A 21,004-nucleotide genomic window follows, 5' to 3' on the forward strand; every position below is an offset into this window, starting at 1 on the left:
AAGTTGGGAACTCGGGCCTCTTTCTAGAGCTCCGACCTAAAGATCACTAAAGTCATCATTCGACCTTGTTTTTTTCACTGTTCATAAATCCAGAGAATGCCAGACTGATGCCAAAGTTTGATGGCAAAATTTGCCCACGATGGGCCGCCGCGCCACCTTCCTGTTCAAGTGAGAACAGCACAACAAGGTGAGTCCAAACATGGCTCAGGGATTTCACCATGAGGCCAATGGTGATATGAACAAGGCCAGCGTCATCTGATTTACATCTCCAACATTTGCTGTCGGTTGTCATTTTTGCCTTGTGCATTTTAGAGGGAGACCAGTAAGATCTATTCATTATATTATACTAAACCATTTGTGTTTTGGACTCTGCCCTTTCTAAAATTGTTTTTCCCATTCAATTTCTTGTATATTAATCTTCAAATCTTTACCCCATTTTCCCCTTAAGGAATTTGAATGGGATCTTAAGCACTTACACATTCGTAACTTATTGTACTAATTCGAATTTGTAACATAAGAATTTCAGGATTTACATTTTTTTTTCAGGGCGTTACATGTCATACGAACTGGATGACGTAGTACACAATTGTACACCATTTTCGGGGTCCAGTTTTGGCTCATGAGGGCTATTTTCCAAACTACTGGCTAAAATGATATAAAACCTCTGTAGCATCACTTTAAGGGAAGATGTAGTCCCCTTGTTTTTTTTGTTTAAGAATTTATACACCCTCAATACCAGGTGTAACTCTATGGTTTTATAAATTGTTCAAATCCTGTTTAAATGTAATGGTTCTATCTCCGACTTGACTGCCTATACAATCGGAATGATTCTAAAATGGTTGGTCGAGCCGGTCTTATTCTTCAGTTTACTCAGCTCCATCATTTAACAATCTTTAAACCAACCAGACATGGTCCAAACTCCCATCTGTAGCCAATCTCTCCAAAATATTGGTCTGTGATTGATTAATAAAATGCATTAATTTCTCCAGATGTTTGCTTAAATATAAAATAGAAATGGAGAAATATCACCTGACCTTGGCGTTAATAGATTTATTAATAGATAGTAGATTAATAGAATTAAAAAGGTGAACTGCTATTTTGGAGGGACCGGAAGTGTTGGCTGTGCATTTGGCCAATGACAGGAATCCACATTTAACCCCACCCACATGTGAAAATTGAAATATAAAGTTGTTTTTTGGTTTATATGCAAAAACAAGATAGGGGAAAAATGACGTTTTTTTAATCTCGTTTTTTGTTGTTGCATGTAAACCAAAAAACAACTTGACATGTCAATGTTAACATATAGGTGGGGTTAAACGCTTATACAGTGCCAAGGTAACATTTCTCCATTTCTAGGTAACAGGCAAATGTCTCCATAAAACATAGAACACTTAATAATAATGCTCATTTAGTATTTTCTACTTTTTGGTGAAGATGTCATTTTCTGACCATAGAACGCAAGAATGACATCATTACTAGGCAAAAATACTAGTTATAGCCAATGAATTCCCAATGTGATTAGGTTGCAGTTCAAAACAGCCAAAACTAGCTAGCTTAAATTTTGAGTTAAGAAAATATTGGATGATACAACACATGTAAAAATAATGTTAGCTAGTTAGTTGGCTAGCTAATAAACTTAACAGAAATATCTAGCTATTGTTTTCCAATAAGTAAACAATAGTTAGCTTGCTAGCTAGCTAGACAAGCCATTGATGCTGCAAAACTAACTAACCAAAACGTGGCTAACTACAACATTAAAATTATACAGCTATGGTAATCCTGGTTAGCTAAATGCTACCATATAACTAGACCCTTTCTGTTAAATGTACTGGTTAGCTAGCTAGCGGATGTTGACCAGCCCAAATGTGCTTGGAAGGGGTAACTCAGACACATAACAGGGGCTATAAAGCTGAAGCATCCCTTTTTAGAACGTTTTCTCACCACAAAATATGGTAGTGAGAGAAAGTCAAATCGCGGGTAGTGAGAGAGGATGGAACTAGGTGAAACTGGGTTTACATTCTGCTCATTTCTCATCGATGAAACATCTGATCACATTTTATGTTCCCAAAACTATTTTACCCCTATATTGTTTTATGTCCTCCGGATTCAAGAAGAAAGATGACGAGTCCAACGGTGATCCATTGATTTCGTCACCCTAATCCTGGCCATCCCCACAAGGGTAAATAACTCAATTAATGTTTGAATGCATGATGATAGAAACATACGATTTGGACCATTTGTTTTATTAAATGAGTATCTACACAATTAACATATTATTTTACCCATTGGCCAAAATATGTGTTCTTTATTGGACACTAAAGCACTAAATTTGAACCTTTTCAGATTATGGAATTTTCACAATGCCTAGTAATTAGATGGCTATGCCTCTCTTAGTGTTATATCTAGAATACAAAATCTACTCTGACCAAAATATTATTGCAGATAATTTTATGATGTTATTAGCTGTTGTATAAAGAAAACCTTTGTCTGTCATCTTTTAAGCACAACAATGATAGTGTATTGATTTAAAAATGAACTGCTGTTACTGTAAATTGTTAGCTAACTGATATATTTTAGCTAACTATTGGCAATCTAATTCAATGATGCCATACAGCCAAAACAACAGTATCTATTGCTAGACTATGCCCCATGCAATAGTTAGTCAGAGGTTGCACAACTAGTGTGTGGTGTCAGAAAAATAACCACACTCAACATCAACAAAACAAGAGATAATCGTGGACTTCAGGAAACAGCAGAGGGAGCACCATCTACGGGACAGTAGTGGAGATGGAAAGTTATAAATTCTTCGGCGTACACATCACGGACAAACTGAAATGGTCCACCCACACAGATAGCGTGGTGGAGAAGGCGCAACAGCGCCTCTTCAACCTCAGGAGGCTGAAGAAATTTGACTTGTCACCAAAACACTCACCAACTTTTACAGATGCACAATCGAGAGCATTCTGTCGGGCTGTTTCACCGCCTGGTACGGCAACTGCTCCGCCCACAACCGTAAGGCTCTCCAGAGGGTAGTGAGGTCTGCACAACGCATCACCGGGGCAAACTACCTGCCCTCCAGACACCTACACCACCCTTCACAGGAAGGCCAAAAAGATCATCAAGGACAACAACCACCCGAGCCATTGCCTGTTCACCCCGCTGTCATCCAGAAGGCGAGGTCAGTACAGGTGCATCAAAACTGGGACAGAGAGGTTGTTTTTCAGTCTCTATCTCAAGGCCATCAGACTGTTAAACAGCCATCACTAACATTGAGTGGCTGCTGCCAACATACTGACTCAAATCTCTAGCCACTTTAATAATACAAAAATTGGATGTAATAAATGTATCACTAGTCACTTTAAACTATGCCACTTTATATAATGTTTACATACCCTACATTACTCACCTCATATGTATATACTGCACTCTATACCATCTACTGCATCTTGCCTATGCCGTTCGGCCATATATTTATATGTACACATTCTAATTCATTCCTTTGCACTTGTGTGTATAAGGTAGTTGTTGTAAAATTGTTAGATTACTTGTTAGATATTACTGCACGGTCAGAACTAGATGCACAAGCATTTCGCTACACTCGCATTAACATCTATGTGGCCAATAAAATGTGATTTGCAAATCCTTTCAGCAGGTCTCCTCCAGCTATCCACAACCATACTCTGAGGTGGAACCAGACCCGCCTTATTATTGAGCAATTCCACGCCAGCACAGGCCAAAAATATTTTTGGTACGTCAGATTGTTCTGGCAATTCTGCCATAGTAACTTAATTGGGAGGAAGGATGTTTGACATGCTTTTTACATTTGAATCACAAACCATTTTTAAATCTGATGAAATTGGACATTTTAGACCTCTTTCCACACCCCCATGTAAGGTCTTATGATCTGTAAACCATACATGATGCAGACAACTTCTTGCTGTCATTATACTCCTTATAGTTTGTGCTCAAATATGGAGTGTCAACATTGTGAAATGAAAACAATTCACAGTAATTTATTAAACATTACAAATGTTAATATCTCAATAGTACCCTTTTTGATTTAGCTGTTGATTGGAACAATATACTCTACCAGTAAATCAAAGTTATGATAAATGTTATTAGCACCACCACAATTTTTTGACTTTTCTAATGTGCAATCCCAAAGGAGGTCTGTGTTTGGTTAAAGACCTACATTGTCAATTTCTATGTATAAAATGGGTCAAATCTACAAAAGTACCAAAGAGCCAACTCTGGAAATTGGTTGTTTGAAAAGTACACTGCTCAAAAAAATAAAGGGAACACTAAAATAACACATCCTAGATCTGAATGAATGAAATATTCTTATTAAATACTTGTTTCTTTACATAGTTGAATGTGCTGACCACAAAATCACACAAAAAGTATCAATGGAAATCAGATTTATCAACCCATGGAGGTCTGGATTTGGAGTCACACTCAAAATTAATGTGGAAAACCACACTACAGGCTGATCCAACTTTGATGTAATGTCCTTAAAACAAGTCAAAATGAGGCTCAGTAGTGTGTGTGGCCTCCATGTGCCTGTATGACCTCCCTACAACACCTGGACATGCTCCTGATGAGGTGGCAGATGGTCTTCTGAGGGATCTCCTCCCAGACCTGGACTAAAGCATCCGCCAACTCCTAGACAGTCTGTGGTGCAACGTGGCGTTGGTGGATGGAGCGAGACATGATGTCCCAGATGTGCTCAATTGGATTCAGATCTGGGGAACGGGCGGGCCAGTCCATAGCATCAATGCCTTCCTCTTGCAGGAACTGCTGACACACTCCAGCCACATGAGGTCTAGCATTGTCTTGCATTAGGAGGAACCCAGGGCCAACCGCACCAGCATATGGTCTCACAAGGGGTCTGAGGATCTCATCTCGGTACCTAATGGCAGTCAGGCTACCTCTGGCGAGCACATGGAGGGCTGTGCGGCCCCCCAAATAAATGCCACCCCACACCATGACTGACCCACCGCCAAACCGGTCATGCTGGAGGATGTTGCAGGCAGCAGAAAGTTCTCCACGGCATCTCCAGACTCTGTCACGTGCTCAGTGTGAACCTGCTTCCATCTGTGAAGAGCACAGGGCGCCAGTGGCGAATTTGCTAATCTTGGTGTTCTCTGGCAAATGCCAAACGTCCTGCATGGTGTTGGGCTGTAAGCACAACCCCCACCTGTGGACGTCGGGCCCTCATACTACCCTCATGGAGTCTGTTTCTAACTGTTTGAGAAGACACATGCACATTTGTGGCCTGCTGGAGGTCATTTTGCAGGGCTCTGGCAGTGCTCCTCCTTGCACAAATGCGGAGGTAGTGGTCCTGCTGCTGGGTTGTTGCCCTCCTACGGCCTCCTCCACGTCTCCTGATGTACTGGCCTGTCTCCTGGTAGCGCCTCCATGCTCTGGACACTACGCTGACAGACACAGCAAACCTTCTTGCCATAGCTCGCATTGATGTCCCATCCTGGGATGAGCTGCACTACCTGAGCCACTTGTGTGGGTTGTAGACTCCGTCTCATGCTACCACTAGAGTGAAAGCACCGCCAGCATTCAAAAGTGACCAAAACATCATCCAGGAAGCATAGAAACTGAGAAGTGGTCACCACCTGCAGAACCACTCCTTTATTGGGGGTGTCTTGCTAATTGTCTATAATGTCCACCTGTTGTCTATTCCATTTGCACAACGGCATGTGAAATTTGCCAGTCAGTGTTGCTTCCTAAGTGGACAGTTTGATTTCCTAGAAGTGTGATTGACTTAGAGTTACATTGTGTTGTTTGTGTTCCCTCTATTTTTTTGAGCAGTGTATATTGTTCCAAACACCTGACAGAGGAGTGCTGCCAAGCTGAGCAAGGAGAAGAAAGCCTTCCAAGAGTCCCACAAGCAGACACTGGATGACTGGCAAGGAGAGAAGGACAAAGTCAACATTCTGACCAAGGCCACAGCAAGATTGAGGATGAGCAGTCTCTGGGAGCTCAGCTCCAGAAAGAGATCTAGGAACTCCAGGTACAGTACGGGATCTAAACTCAAGTACAGGAAAGCACACCGGAATAATTTCCTGAAAAAAAGACACTTCTTCAGGTAGCACACATTTTTCCTGGTGGCTCAGTTGCTTGAAAGACGGTACTTCTTGCTTATGCTTCTTAACATTGTAAAGATGGTGCTTTTTACTGTATTGTAGTATTCATCCCCCCCTGCTCCTACCCCCTGTTCTAGGCCCGTATTGAGGATCTGGAGGAGGAAATTGAGGCTGAGCGTGATGCCAGGGCCAAGGTTCAGAAGCAGATGGTCGATCTCTCCAGGGAACATGAAGAGATCAGTGAGAGGCTGGAGGTGCTGTTTTAAATTGAGAGAACCAAAAAAAAAGTGTTCACTACATGATTCCATGTGTGTTATTTCATAGTTTGTCCTCACTATTATTCTACAATGTAGAAAATAGTAAAAATAAAAACCTTTGAATGAGGTGTTCTAAAACTTCTGACCTGTAGTATAAAGTTTAACCTTACTTCGGTCCCTTGTTTCTCATCCAGGGTTGAAAATCATAGGTGGCTACAGAGATCAAACACAGGAGGAGTTTGGGATCTTCATCAAGCGGGTGTAAAAAAAAAAAAACTTTAAAAAAAAAACTCTTGAATGAGTAGGTGTGTCCAAACTTGACTGGTACCCTATAGGTTTATTTTTTTAAACACACAGATTAGTCCTGTATGATGAAAAGCACTTTACAAATGTAAATTGTTATATCGACAGGCCCAAAATGAAATGTTTCTAAAATAAATAAGCACAACCATGGTAGCAATTGAAAAGGAAAACTTTAAGAGATTGTGGAGAAATTCTCAGATGAAAGTTCTGAGAACAACACATTTGTCTTTGAATTGTCACCGATTATGAGCAGGTAAATGGGAAAATAAATGGCAAACATGATATTGATGTATCATTCGGCAGATATACGCATCCATAATAATTAGTGATGACCTATAGTGGTGAAATTGCAACAAAAGGCATTTGCAAGGTTCAGAGGGATAAATTGACCCTTAAATGGGGGGAGTAGAACAGTCAGATTAGTCCTCAAAGCTCAAATCCTAATTTATTTGAAGAACACTGTACAGTCTTAAAGACACTTGATAAGTTAACTATTCATCACATGGACAACATTTTTACATAACCCCTTCTCTGTACATGATCATTTTCATATATTATCTTCGGATTATCTGATTTCAGGGATGAATGACTGATATTACAGCAATCATCTGTGTCTAATACACACACCTTAACATTTTGTGTAACATCCTGTAGTGACGAAATGGATTGAATGCCTGTATATATTGGACTAACTCAGCATCTCTGAGGAGAACAATAAATAGTATGAGGTCAATCTTCAGCTGTGTAGGGAAATCGGACTATATCCAGGGAGGGGTAGTTTCTGTCCCTCCTTGGCCTCGAAGAAGGTGTATGAGAGTGTGATGGTGTCGACACGGGCCATACGTGGGTCCTCGTCAAACTCCGGGTCGATGTAAAAGAACACGGGCATGTCCACTTCCTCTTTAGGGTTCAACCGCTGCTCCTCAAAACAGAAACACTGGGAGGGGAGAAGAGATTCGATATAGAGGTAAATATCAGAGGTTCAATTTAGGTCCCCACAGCAGTCCCCACAGCAAACTAAATAATGTATATGAAGCTGTGTGTGAGCCAGTGTTGTGTTCAAGACCACCCAAAGCAAGACCTGTCTCGATTACTACAACACTGATGTGAGCTGCAGTCCTTACCCAAAAAAAGTATTGCAGACTGACGATCAATGAAGAGATGCACACAGCAAAAATGTGCACATGGGGAAAAAATACAAGTTTGTTCTTGCTTTGAATTTTTCTTATGGTGAATTCCGTATAGTTCAGCCAGCCTGAACTATACTGATTGCCATTGGCGATAATGACTCAACACAAGTGTGTAAAAAACAAACACAGGCTTAATATGCATGTCAATGTCCGGCCTTGCCCCCAAACATCCCCATTTCTCCTTTACCCACATAGCTGATTTTTTTCTTTTCATTTCACCTTTATTTAACCAGGTAGGCTAGTTGAGAAGAAGTTCTCATTTACAACTGCGACCTGGCCAAGATAAAGCATAGCAGTGTGAACAGACAACACAGAGTTACACGTGGAGTAAACAATAACGTCAATAACACAATAGAAAAAATATATATACATTGTGTGCAAAAGGCATGAGGTAGGCGAATAATATAATTTTTGCTGCTTAACACTGGATAAATGATCAGATGGTCATGTGCAGGTAGAGATACTGGTGTGCAAAAGAGTAGAAAAATAAATACAGTATGGGGATGAGGTAGGAAAATTGGGTGGGCTATTTATGGACTATGGACTATGTACAGCTGCAGCGATCGGTTAGCTGCTTAGATAGCAGATGTTTAAAGTTGGTGAGGGAGGTAAAAGTCTCCAACTTCAGCGATTTTTGCAATTCGTTCCAGTCACAGGCAGCAGAGAACTGGAAGGAAAGGCGGCCAAATTAGGTGTTGGCTTTAGGGATGATCAGCGAGATACACCTGCTGGAGCGCGTGCTATGGGTGGGTGTTGCCATCGTGACCAGTGAACTGAGATAAGGCAGAGCTTTACCTAGCATGAACTTGTAGATGACCTGGAGCCAGTGGGTCTGACGACGAATATGTAGTGAGGGCCAGCCGACTAGAGCATACAGGTCGCAGTGGTGGGTGGTATAAGGTGCTTTAGTAACAAAGCGGATGGCACTGTGATAAACTGCATCCAGTTTGCTGAGTAGAGTATTGGAAGCTATTTTGTAGATGACATCGTCGAAGTCGAGGATCGGTAGGATAGTCAGTTTTACTAGGGTAAGTTTGGCGACATGAGTGAAGGAGGCTTTGTTGCGGAATAGAAAGCCGACTCTAGATTTGATTTTAGATTGGAGATGTTTAATATGAGTCTGGAAGGAGAGTTTACAGTCTAGCCAGACACCTAGGTACTTATAGATGTCCACATATTCTAGGTCGGAACCATCCAGGGTGGTGGTGCTAGTCGGGCGTGCGGGTGCAGGCCGCGAACGGTTGAAAAGCATGCATTTGGTTTTTACTAGCGCTTAAGAGCAGTTGGAGGCCACGGAAGGAGTGTTGTATGGCATTGAAGCTTGTTTGGAGGTTAGATAGTGTCCAAGGAAGGGCCAGAAGTATACAAAATGGTGTCGTCTGCGTAGAGGTGGATTAGGGAATCGCCCGCAGCAAGAGCAACATCATTGATATATACAGAGAAAAGAGTCGGCCCGAGAATTTAACCCTGTGGCACCCCCATAGAGACTGCCAGAGGACTGAACAACATGCCCACCGATTTGAGAGACTGAACTCTATCTGCAAAGTAGTTGGTGAACCAGGCAAGGCAGTCATTAGAAAAACCGAGGCTACTGAGTCTGCCGATAAGAATATGGTGATTGACAGAGTCGAAAGCCTTGGCCAGGTCGATGAAGACGGCTGCACAGTACTGTCTTTTATCGATGGCGGTTATGATATCGTTTAGTACCTTGAGCGTGGCTGAGGTGCACCCGTGACCGGCTCGGAAACCAGATTGCACAGCGGAGAAGGTACGGTGGGATTCGAGATGGTAAGTGATCTGTTTGTTGACTTGGCTTTCGGAGACCTTAGATAGGCAGGGCAGGATGGATATAGGTCTGTAACAGTTTGGGTCCAGGGTGTCTCCCCATTTGAAGAGGGGGATGACTGCGGCAGCTTACCAATCCTTGGGGATCTCAGACGATATGAAAGAGAGGTTGAGCAGGCTAGTAATAGGGGTTGCAATAAAAAGAAAAAGAGGGTCCAGATTGTCTAGCCCGGCTGATTTGTAGGAGTCCAGATTTTGCAGCTTGACCGTATGAGTCCAGATTGACCGTATGTTGACACCATTCTGTACACATCTTGCCCTTCTTTGGACACGTGTTAACGAACCTCCAGACGAGCTACAATGTCATACAACTCTCCCGCCCATCCAGCATCACTACTCTGGACGGTTCTGACTTAGAATATGTGGACAACTACAAATACCTAGGTGTCTGGCTAGACTGTAAACTCTCCTTCCAGACTCACATAAAGCATCTCCAATCCAAAATTAAATCTAGAATCAGCTTCCTATTTCGCAACAAAGCATCCTTCACAGCATCCTCCTGTACTCTCTCGTTGCCTGGCCCTCACTTCATACTCGTCGCCAAACCCACTGGCTCCAGGTCATCTACAAGTCTTTGCTAGGTAAAGCCCCGCCTTATCTCAGCTCACCGGTCACCATAGCAGCACACGCTCCAGCAGGTATCTCTCACTGGTCACCCCCAAAGCCAATTCCTCTTTTGGCCGCCTTCCCCTCCAGTTCTCTGCTGCCAATGACTGGAACGAACTGCAAAAATCACTAAAGCTGGAGACTCATATCTCCCTCACTAGCTTTAAGCACCAGCTATCAGAGCAGCTCATAGATCACTGCACCTGTACATAGCCCATCCAACTACTGTATTTATTTATCTTGCTGCTTTGCACCCCAGTATTGCTACTCACACATCTATTCACTCCAGTGTTTAATTGGTATATTGTAATTACTTCGCTACCATGGCCTATTTATTGCCTTACCTCATTTGCACATATTGTATATAGACTTTTTCTACTGTATTATTGACCGTATGTTTGTTTATTCCATGTGTAACTCTGTGTTGTTGTATGTGTCAAACTGCTTTGCTTTATCTTGGCCAGGTCGCAGTTGTAAATGAGAACTTGTTCTCAACTAGCCTACCTGGTTAAATAAAGGTGAAATATATACATATATATATATATTTTTTAAATAAAATAAATGACATGGACTACATGTTCATTAGTACCTGTATCTTGTTGAAGTACTGTCCAGCCTCAAAGGGCACAACGTTGTAGGTGGAGATCCCAATAACAGGTTTGTCTGTAGGGTTCTTGGCTCTGTAGAAGGCCAGGGCAGTCTCTCCTGGAACCACCTGGAACACAACATACGCAATAAAATACCTATATTGTAACACACACAATAAAATACCTATTGTAACAACAAACATACTCGTGACCAATGTCTTGACTTCATTGTGGAAACGCATCTATATGTCCATATATAATGTTTTTCTTGTTCACCTGCCTGGGGGCTGCCGATGGATATTAGCTGTTGGCTAAATCTGGCCCAACGTATCTTTTCTCAAGTGTACTGAAAGTTATGTTTTGTTGTTCATTGTCCCTGTTCAAAAAACATAATAATAAGATAACTAAAACGCATAATAAAATACCTCTATTGTAACAACACACAATAATGATTTGTTTTCTGCTAAAAGTAATGGTTTAATTGTCAGTCTTCTAATGTATCCTCCTTACTGGGTGTGTGTGTGTGTGGAGGGAGAGCGAGTGAGCACTATATTAAGCATGTCTTACGTATATCTCAGACTGCTGCGGGCGGAAGTTCCACTGCATGCTGGCGTGTGTGTCAGCGTTGAAGGTGATCTTAATGATGCGGTCCATCACCGGCGTCATCGTCTCCACCTGCTCTGCATCGTGACCTGCCACCGCCGTCCCACCCAGACCGGACGCCTAGAGACAGACACACAACAGATGAGACACTCAGCTATCTAATAAATCCATCCATCTTTCACCCACTATTTTCAGGACTTCTTGGAATGCTTTTAGCTCCAGATTTCATGAAGGCTTCTATAATGACTTGTAAGCAAACCACCAATTTGAGATGTGCTACTATATCTACCTCCATAAACAAAACATTAAAAAAGTTCAAGTGGCAGTACTACTGTATCAAACATTGTATGTCTCTCTGGGTCCATCTCTGCTCTCCTACCTGTCCGAGCCATATAGTTTAACATGGACACCATTTTGAATTACAGTGTCATGTAAATACATAATGCAGAAACTTTAATGTCCATACTCTCTAAATATATGATTCTGCTCCTACCTGGCAGTAGAGTCTGTAGAGGGGTACAGCAGCGTAGGACATGCCGATCATCCCCACCCCTGCAGCAGCGATATACGTCAGCACCGTCTTGTTCCTCTTCCTCCACTCATCCTCCTGCTGCTTGGTCTGGCTCTTCCAACTCTTGGCCCCCCGTATTTGGGTGTTGAGGCGTGAGGGAAGCCTCCTACAGAGGAACCACTGGGCATAGCTGTGGAGGCCCCTGGCTCCCTTGCCCTGAAGACCCCTGATAGAGGTCTGTATGTTTGAGGATGTCAGTAAGACAGAGTTCTTTGAGCAGCATAGGGACTCACGGACAAGGATGGGGAGTAGCATGACTGCAGTGGGTTTATAAGTTCAAGCTTCAGTCGAGTCAGATGCTGCTCCTATCTGGGTTCACCTGGGTGTGAAAACATTGAAATGTGTTAATGTGAATGTTTCTGAACTAACTAAACCTTTATGTTGATAACTGATAGGTTCAGGGATAGATTGGGCTAAACTGACAGCACCACTTCAGCAGTGTTAAGGCATAACAACAAGTCTAGCTACAGTTGAAGTCGGAAGTTTACATACACTCAGGTTGGAGTCATTAAAACACATTTTTCAACCACTCCACAAATGTCTTGTTAACAAACTATAGTTTTGGCAAGTCGGTTAGGACATCACATTGTGCATGACACAAGTAATTTATCCAAAAAGTGTTTAGACAGATTATTTAACTTATAATTCACAGTATCACAATTCCAGTGAGTCAGAGGTTTACATACACGAAGTTGACTGCCTTTAAACAGCTTGGAAAATTCAAGAAAATTATGTAATGGCTGTAGAAGCTTCTGATAGGCTAATTGACATCATTTGAGTCAATTGGAGGTGTACCTGTGGATGCATTTCAAGGCCTACCTTCAAACTCAGTGCCTCTGCTTGACATCATGTGAAAGTCAAAAGAAATCAACCTCTGGTTTTAAGTCTGGTTCATCCTTGGGAGCAATTTCCAAATGCCTGAAGGTACCACGCTAATCTCCACAAAAAATAGCATGAAAGTATAAACACCATGGGACCATGCAGCCGTCATACCGCCCAGGAAGGAGACACATTCTGTCTCCTAGAAATGTACGTGCTTTGGTGTGAAAATTGTAAATCAATCCCAGAACAACAGCAATGGACCTTGTGAAGATGCTGGAGGAAACAGGTACAAAAGTATCTATATCCACAGTAAAACGAGTCCTATATCGTCATAACCTGATGGGCCGCTCAACAAGGAAGAAGCCACTGCTCCAAAACCACCATAAAAAAAAGCCAGACTTCGGTTTGCAACTGCACACGGAGAAATGTCCTCTGGTCTGATGAAACACAAATAGAACTGTTTGGCCATAATGACCAGGAAAAAGGGGAGGCTTGCAAGCCGAAGAACACCATCCCAACCGCGAAGCACGGGGGTGGCAGTATCCTGTTGTGGGGGTGCTTTGCTGCAGGAGGGACTGGTGCACTTCACAAAATAGATGGCATCATGAGGGAGGAAAATGATGTGGATATTTTGAAGCAATATCTCAAGACATCAGTCAGGAAATTAAAGCTTGGTCACAAATGGGTCTTCCAAATGGACAATGACTCCAAGCATACTTCCAAAGTTGTCAAAAAAGACTTAAGGACAACAAAGTCAAGGTATGGGAGTGGCCATCACAAAGCCCTGAACTCAACTGAAAAAGTGTGTGTGAGCAAGGAGGCCTACAAACCTGACTGAGTTACACTAGCTCTGTAAGGAGGAATGGGCCAAAAGTCACCAAAACATTTGACCCAAGTTAAACAACTTAAAAGGCAATGTTACCAAATACTAATTGAGTATGTATGTAAACTTCTGACCCACTGTGAATGTGATGAAATAAATGAAAGCTGAAATATTTCTCTACACTATCATTCTGACATTTCACATTCTTAAAATAAAGTGGTGACCCTAAATGACCTAAGACAGGGAATTTTTACAAGGATTAAATGTCAGGAATTGTGAAAAAGTTTAAATGTATTTGGCTAAGGTGTATGTAAACGTCTGACTTCAATTGTAGCTAATGCCGGTTCACTGCACTACAATAACCTGTCACTGGTAAAAATACAGATAAAAACGGAATTTATAAAACCTATTTGGTAAAGCAAGGAAGCAAAACCCTTCGCTAGCTAGTAAGACAGTCTGTTGCAATCTGTTAGCTAATGTGATGCTCCATTAGCCCTTACAGGACAAGTACTGTTTTGCGTAGCACAGAATGTTCCACAAGCTTAAGTTGGCGATACGATCTTCGTTCTCGATTCACCCAAACATATCTTCTAAAATATCAGTGTTCAGTTGCAGGTGGTTTGTTTGAATTTAGAAAAAGCTCAGTTATTAAAAGAAATGTTAGTTTTTTTGCTCCATGAAGTAATCCAACAATGTGTATGCTGCCATCTTGCCTATTTATAAATGTATATTTAAACTATTTATATATCTTTCATTGGGCGTTCAAGCTTTTCAGTTCTGTCAAGTCGGCGTTTTAAAGTGTGTTGCATTATGGGGATAAACATTCATCGTCTGCATTGTGGGAGGCTCTATTGTCAATCAATCATTAAGGTGTTTTTGATGCGAACATGACCAAAGACAAACAGGAACCAACTCTGCCGCAATTCATGTATTCAGTGGATATGTAGAAATGAATGTAATATAATGGTCTCTCACCAATTTATGTTCAATAGACACACATTTTCAGTTTGAGTGTGTGATATGGGGGTTGTAGACAACTTTTATAAACACTCATTTTGCACTGAACCTTGCGGGTGGAAATCCACATCAGTGTCCGACTTTCGGCTGTTTCGGCAGATGCACCTCCCCCGACTTCACTCTTCGACTTTCATCAACCACAGGAGGCTGCTGAGGAGAGAACAGCTCTATAACGGCTGGAATGGAGCAAATGGAATAGCTGTGTTTGATGTATTTCCAGTCATTACCACAAGCCCGTTCTCCCCAATTAAGGTACCAACAACATCCTGTGTCATCAACAGTCGGTTGCATTCACCACTAAAACTAGCCCAATGACTGAGACAGGTGGGTCCACACCAAAGTGCTGCATGTCATGACACAACTGTCTCGATTAATGAGAGAAGAGTTAAAATAGACAAGATGGAGTACAAGGTTGGATTAGTTCATGGAACAAAACATTGATTTCTTTAAAGCTGCAATATGTAACTTTTTGGGCGACCCAGCCATATGCACATACAAATGCACATTATAGATCTGTCACATATTGAAAGCAAGTCTAAGTAGCAGTATCTGTTCAATGTGCATTACTTCTATACTTCCCATTCGTAACTTCCATTTTTGCGTGTTTTACTTTCATCAGTTTGGTACACCAGCTTCAAAGAGCTGAAAATACATTTTTTGCAGTAAAAGTAAAGATACCTTAAAAAAGAAAATAACTACAGTAATAGTAATCTAGTAAAATACTACTTGTGAAAAAGTCTAAAAGTATTTGGTTTAAAATGTACTTAAGTATCAAAAGTATAAATCATTTAAAATGTGTTACATTAAGCAAACCAGATGACACGATTCTTAAATTTTTTATTTATTTACGGATAGCCAGGGGCGCAGTTCAACACACATAATTTACAAACGAAGCATGTGTTTAGTGAGTCTGCCAGATCAGAGGCAGTAGGGATGACCAGGAATGTTCTCTTTATAAATGCGCGAATTAGACAATAGTGAAAGACCAATTAGACAAGTACTTGTGGGTGTCAGGGAAAATGTATGGAGTAAAACGTACATCATTTTCTTTACACACACCCCCCCCAAAAACGACTTAAGTAGTACTTTAAAGTATTTTTACTTTAGTACTTTACACCACTGTATTTTTGTTTATGGAAAATACATTTCACAGTGGTTTATATGGTAAAATGATTCCCTACACTATATACTACTTGCTTGCTGTCACAAACTGAAATTATGGGAATTTTTCGAATTTTAACAACCAGGAAAAGGAAGAGCGATTTCTGTATAGTACGTATTTAATAACGGAGCATTTTCTGGATTCAAACGAAAAACCTGCAACTGGAAAGGGACATACATGTTAGAAGATACGTGTTTGACCGAATTGAGAACGAAGTTATCGCAAAGTTAAGGTTGGTCGAAAATTCAGTGCTACGCCAAATGGTACTTATCATGTAAGGCTAATGGCGCTTCATTAGCAGTTACAATCTGCTAGCTAACAAGACATAACAGTAGAGTAACGTTACCTCTTGAGCTGTGAAAAAAAGACAGACATGGTTGGCCAGAATATTCTCAATACAGCCGATGTGAAAAAGCATTGAGAAACGCCTTAATATTATCTCGCTAATTTAGCTACACAATATAACATATACTAGCTAACTACTGTTCGTTTCTAAAAATAAAAATAAATCCATAGGAAACAATTATTCATTAGTAAACATGCGCAGGCTAATGTAGCTAGCTACGGGTAAGTTGCTTTGGTAGCTACAAACTACATATACATCGTACCTGCTCATGCCGCCAAGGTCTCGTTTAGTGTTGCTACTGCCCAAAGTTAATACGATAGGTAACGTTAGATGATAGTGTTAATAACTCACCAAGTAAATTCAGCTCCCACACAACCTTGGATTGTACATTACAAAACATAAGAAAAGCATGGTCCAGCGGTGTAACGTCCCCCCCTTGATACGAGGACCATAATCATAGGTTCCAGGCAGTGCTATTGTTCCGCTGGCTCTTCTTTTTCTTCAAATGTTTTAGGTGCCTACCGCCACCTACTGTATTGGCAGTGTATCAGCCTACTAATCTGTAGTACCGTATGAATTCATTACACTTTGTGAAAAAAATACAAATTTCCAACTAACCCTGCACCCATTAAAACCTCAAAACTATTCCATTACTTTGGCCCCATCTGATTCTGTTCAAAACATCTTGTACACCCAAGTACTTCTCTGCAGCTGCCACCACATCTATCCTCTCTGATTTACATGTCATTCCTGCAGTACTTGACAACCATGGCCAAGAGCACCAAACAAAAACAACCTTAACGAAGCACAGGTTATTCCGATCACTCTATTGGCCTCGGCCTACTCATAGGGATCCTCTTAAGAGCCCTCACCCTGGACCCATCTTCCTCTACTACTCTCTTTACTACCTCAGCATAGTTACTGAAGGGAGCTACAGACACCTTTGTGGACTACTCTGATCCTGGCAACCTCAACCTGCCTTTCTCTCATTGGACACCTCTGATCGCCAGCACCATGGGTACCTCACATCTAGGAATCAGATCCATAAGGCAAAAAATCTCACTCCCACTGGGCCAGGAATATCTTTGTCATCATCAAGATGAGGCTCAAACTCAGCATTCTTCACCGAAGCTGCCACCGCAGTTAATTCACCCTCACTCTCGTCATGTTCAATTTCCTTCTGTAGCTCTTCCAAAAGATCTGTGTGATCCACCACTCCATATTCACTCAAAACATGTTCCACTTTTCTCCTTTTTTTCTATGTCCTCCATCTTACTCCCACCTCATTGACCACACCGACAGCCATTCCCCTTCCCTCAACCTTTTTTGACAATAATTAGCTATTTAACACACGATCACTTAGAAAATTAGTACATCCAAATATGATTATACATAGAGGAAATGCATTCAACACAGGTAATAGTACTAAAAGCTACATTAGATGGTCTGTATTTCTCCTTCGCCAGCTACTGTAGTAGGCTACATAACACACATTCACAATTATAATTATTGGAATAGCCCTGAAATGCTAAATCTGTATAGCCTTTGCTTGCAGAAAATGTATTCAGAGAAAACCTGTGGGAAGTTGACTGTTGACTTGAATGCAATGAGAGCTGAAGAGAAGCCCAATTCGTCTGAAAATCTGACTCCCTCCAGCAGGTGGCGTTTTTTAGTTGTTTCGCCCACCAAGCAATGATTTTTTTTCTATGCAGGTCAATGAGAGTGTCGACCGAATTTCGTCAATAAAACAATGAATGGCTTATTTGCTACGTGAGGTTTATTTTATTGAATATACGTTTCGTTTTGTAATGCTTATGTTGTACTGATTTAAGTAGTTGACGTGATATCCCGGGCAACTTTTGGAAAAAAACACTTTTATATTGGAGTTTATATTGATCTCGAGATGGCTATGCATATTCATGGTATGACGCTAGTAGCATCTCTCCAGTGGTGAAAAAGTACCCAATTGTCATACTTGAGTAAAAGTATAGATATCTTAATAGAAAGTTACTCAAGTAAAAGTTACCCAGTAAAATACTACTTGGGTAAAAGTTATAAAGTATTTAGTTCTAAATATTGTAATGAAACAGCAGGGAGCAGGTCTCGAACCCTCGACCTTCTAGCCCGAGGTCCGGCGTGCTATCGACTGTGCCGCAAAAGCATGCTCGTGCGGCAGTGTCTTATAAACTCAGGGTTGTTACAATATACTTAAGTTTGCCATTTGGATAAGGTTGTTGGGAAACCACTCCACTGCTCCTTGTGCCCCCTACTGCTGGTCAGGCGTATTTGAAGGATCGGAATAATGTGTAATTAATAAATTGTTTTATTGTGAAATCAATGTTTGATTTTTCAGGTTAGGGATAAGTGCAGTGCATAGTGACACTTTTTAGGATGTCAATATAAATTAATGTATGGTTGTGTAATTTTGTATTGTCTTTTAATCATTATGTGTTATTGTTTTTACCAGAGGATCACTTTGGAAATAATGTTTTAATTAATACTTACAAGTGATATCCTCTGGGTCCACATTTTGCTGTATATGTCTGTTGCCCAAAATAAATTCAAGAAGTATCAAAAGTATGAATAATTTCAAATTCCTTCTATTAAGCAAAGCAGGTGGCACTATTTTTTTTGTTTTTAAAATGTATGGATAGCCAGCGGAAAACTCCAACATTCAGACATCTTTAGTGAGTCTGCCAGATCAGAGGTAGAAGGGATGACCATGTGTTGTCTTGATAAGTGCGTGAATTGGACCATTTTCCTGTCCTGCTAAGCATTCAAAATGTAATGAGTACTTTCTAGGTGTCAGGGAAAATGTATGAAGTAAAAAGTACATCATTTTCTTTAGGAATGTAGTGAAGTAAAAGTAAAAGATGTCAAAAATATAAATAGTAAAGTACAGATACCCCAAAAAATATTGCTTTCGCTGTAAAGCATCATTTAAAAATCTGAGACGACAGGGTGATTAAGTAGTACTTTAAAGTATTTTTACTTAAGTACTTTACACCACCACATCTCTCTCCATTAAATACAGGCAGTTGACGTCAATAACCCTCATCGAATATTCAAAAAAGATGTGAAAAATTAGATGTATTTATCAAGCCAAAGAAAGAAAAGGCAGGAGCTAGACAGTCCACCGTGAGCTTTGTGGACTACTCCCATTGTTAGTGCGGAGCGACATATGTCTTGTCAGTATGTACATAATCTTTGATATAATTAATCAGCTATTAAACTGTAACAGGGTGGTGGCTCCATGAATTGCAGAAAATGGTGGGTAATCATGTGATTTTGTACTGTGAGCATATTGTTCCATTTGAATTTATTGCTTGTGTGCTCTGATTGGGTGCATGTATGAAGGAGACTGCACCACCACCATAGAGATAGTCAAGGTCCTTGCAACCTGGGATCCTTAGGACTTCCCTACCCATTGAAGTTGACATTTAAAATGGTTATGGTAAGGATTAAGGTAGGGACATCCCAAGGACCCTGGATAGCACTAACCTTCAAGGACTCTTCTTTGTATCTGTCCCATTATGCCCTCTGTGAGCACATGGGCAGCGCCATTGAGGCCATCTTAATTTTGAAGTAGTACAGTTTATTCTTCTACTACTTCTATGAGTTGGTAAGCAGACTGAAAGGGTGCATACTGCCACCTGTAGTGTGTTGTTTGAACAGGTATAAAGCCAAGGTTGGAAATTTACTGCCACCTACAGTTATGGAATGTTTCCTCACAAGTATAATTCATTGCCTGATTCCTCCTGATGACCTGGATGGAATTATGTGATCTTGCCTTAACTCAAAGGAAGTCCCAACCAGTTGACTACTTCAAAATTGTGAAAGTCCTCAATAGCACTGCCCATGCTAAAACAGGCTTTTGGGCACTAGCGTTGTCTATATATTAAGGCTATGACCGCCACCGGTTTCCGCCAAAATGATGGCGCATGTGTTAATCTGTAAATATTCACAGCTGGCTGTGGATTTAGCGAAAGCCAGCCAGGTGGTCGTGTTGCTGATGCATGCCAGATCTTACAACGCCTGGATAGGTATTTTACGTATCAGCTAATGCTGCATTGATAACCATGTGGGAAGGTAGTAATTATCAGTGTGTGAAGCGGTAAATACCAGTTGGATGCACGTCGAGAAACGCAGATTGGCTCATGGCCAACAAGCTGCTGCAACCTAGAAGAAAAAGAAACGCACACCTATTTAGACGAGGTGCTGGCTAGCGGAGTAGAAAATTTGAAAATAAAGGAGAGCCGCGGGTATAATCACAAACACTGCAGGGTGACTCATTTATATTGTGTCAAAATACACACAGGTGTCTGTAATCATGGCCAAGTGTGGCCTAATATCATTGGTTAATTCTCAAATATTAAAATGGCATATAAAGAACAGCATACAAAAAAAGGTAAATCCGTTCAGGAATATCTTGGGGTGGTAAAACCCGAGTGTATCAATTGGTCTCTGAGATGTCTGCCCCGTGAGAATACGACCAAGGGAAGGTCCGAAAACACATTACCGAGATTATCATCGGATTTTAGATTGTGCCAATGTTTGTGAACAATTCCCTTAACTTTTTCAGAGCACTTTGAATAGCTGGTAGAACGCATGAAATGTGTCTTTTTGAGAGACTGACCTTAAAAGGTCATGTCTCGTTTTGTTTTGGATTTTTTCAATGGCAATATTAATCTGATCATTTTTGTACCCCCTCTCCTTGAATCGTCTTTGCGTCTCAGCCATATTTCTGTCGAAACCTGAATGTTTTTGCAACTTC

At 41.0% G+C, this 21,004-nt stretch overlaps 1 protein-coding gene and 1 long non-coding RNA gene across 8 annotated transcripts; one reads left to right on the plus strand and one right to left on the minus strand.

The window, feature by feature from the left end:
* Positions 1-1,888: 1,888 nt before the first annotated feature.
* On the plus strand, positions 1,889-6,668 carry LOC121846944. Of its 2 annotated transcripts, none has more exons than XR_006083944.1 (3): positions 1,889-2,179; positions 5,824-6,025; positions 6,236-6,668. It is a non-coding gene; the product is annotated as an uncharacterized LOC121846944 (long non-coding RNA). The 2 variants fall into 2 exon arrangements; XR_006083943.1 differs by lacking the exon at positions 1,889-2,179 and adding an exon at positions 3,568-3,748.
* A 143-nt stretch (positions 6,669-6,811) lies between these two features.
* LOC112257578 (cytochrome c oxidase assembly protein COX11, mitochondrial) lies at positions 6,812-16,709 on the minus strand. 6 transcript variants are annotated; one of them, XM_024431257.2, is made up of 6 exons: positions 16,582-16,706; positions 14,772-14,869; positions 11,983-12,379; positions 11,454-11,609; positions 10,889-11,014; positions 6,812-7,595 (listed from the first exon to the last, which is right to left on the minus strand). In XM_024431257.2, exons 3-6 carry the CDS (start codon positions 12,313-12,315, stop codon positions 7,395-7,397), a joined length of 816 nt encoding a protein of 271 aa, XP_024287025.1. In that variant the 5' UTR covers positions 12,316-12,379; positions 14,772-14,869; positions 16,582-16,706; the 3' UTR covers positions 6,812-7,394. The 6 variants fall into 6 exon arrangements, with proteins under 6 accessions (XP_024287025.1, XP_042181962.1, XP_024287034.1 ...); XM_042326028.1 differs by having other exon boundaries at positions 14,681-14,869; XM_024431266.2 differs by having other exon boundaries at positions 14,772-14,872.
* Between the last annotated feature and the right edge of the window lie 4,295 nt (positions 16,710-21,004).

Source organism: Oncorhynchus tshawytscha, linkage group LG01 (assembly GCF_018296145.1).
Source record: "Oncorhynchus tshawytscha isolate Ot180627B linkage group LG01, Otsh_v2.0, whole genome shotgun sequence".
Classification (NCBI taxonomy): domain Eukaryota; kingdom Metazoa; phylum Chordata; class Actinopteri; order Salmoniformes; family Salmonidae; genus Oncorhynchus; species Oncorhynchus tshawytscha.

Excerpts from the sequence above, each read along its gene's own strand:
- LOC112257578 (XM_024431250.2), bottom strand. The coding sequence starts at position 12,315 with ATGCTACTCCCCATCCTTGTCCGTGAGTCCCTATGCTGCTCAAAGAAC. Across the intron at positions 11,610-11,982 it reads TCTACAGACTCTACTGCCAG|GCGTCCGGTCTGGGTGGGAC; the intron begins GTAGGAGCAGAA and ends GTCTGTCTCTAG. Across the intron at positions 7,596-10,888 it reads AGTACTTCAACAAGATACAG|TGTTTCTGTTTTGAGGAGCA; the intron begins GTACTAATGAAC and ends CTCCCCTCCCAG.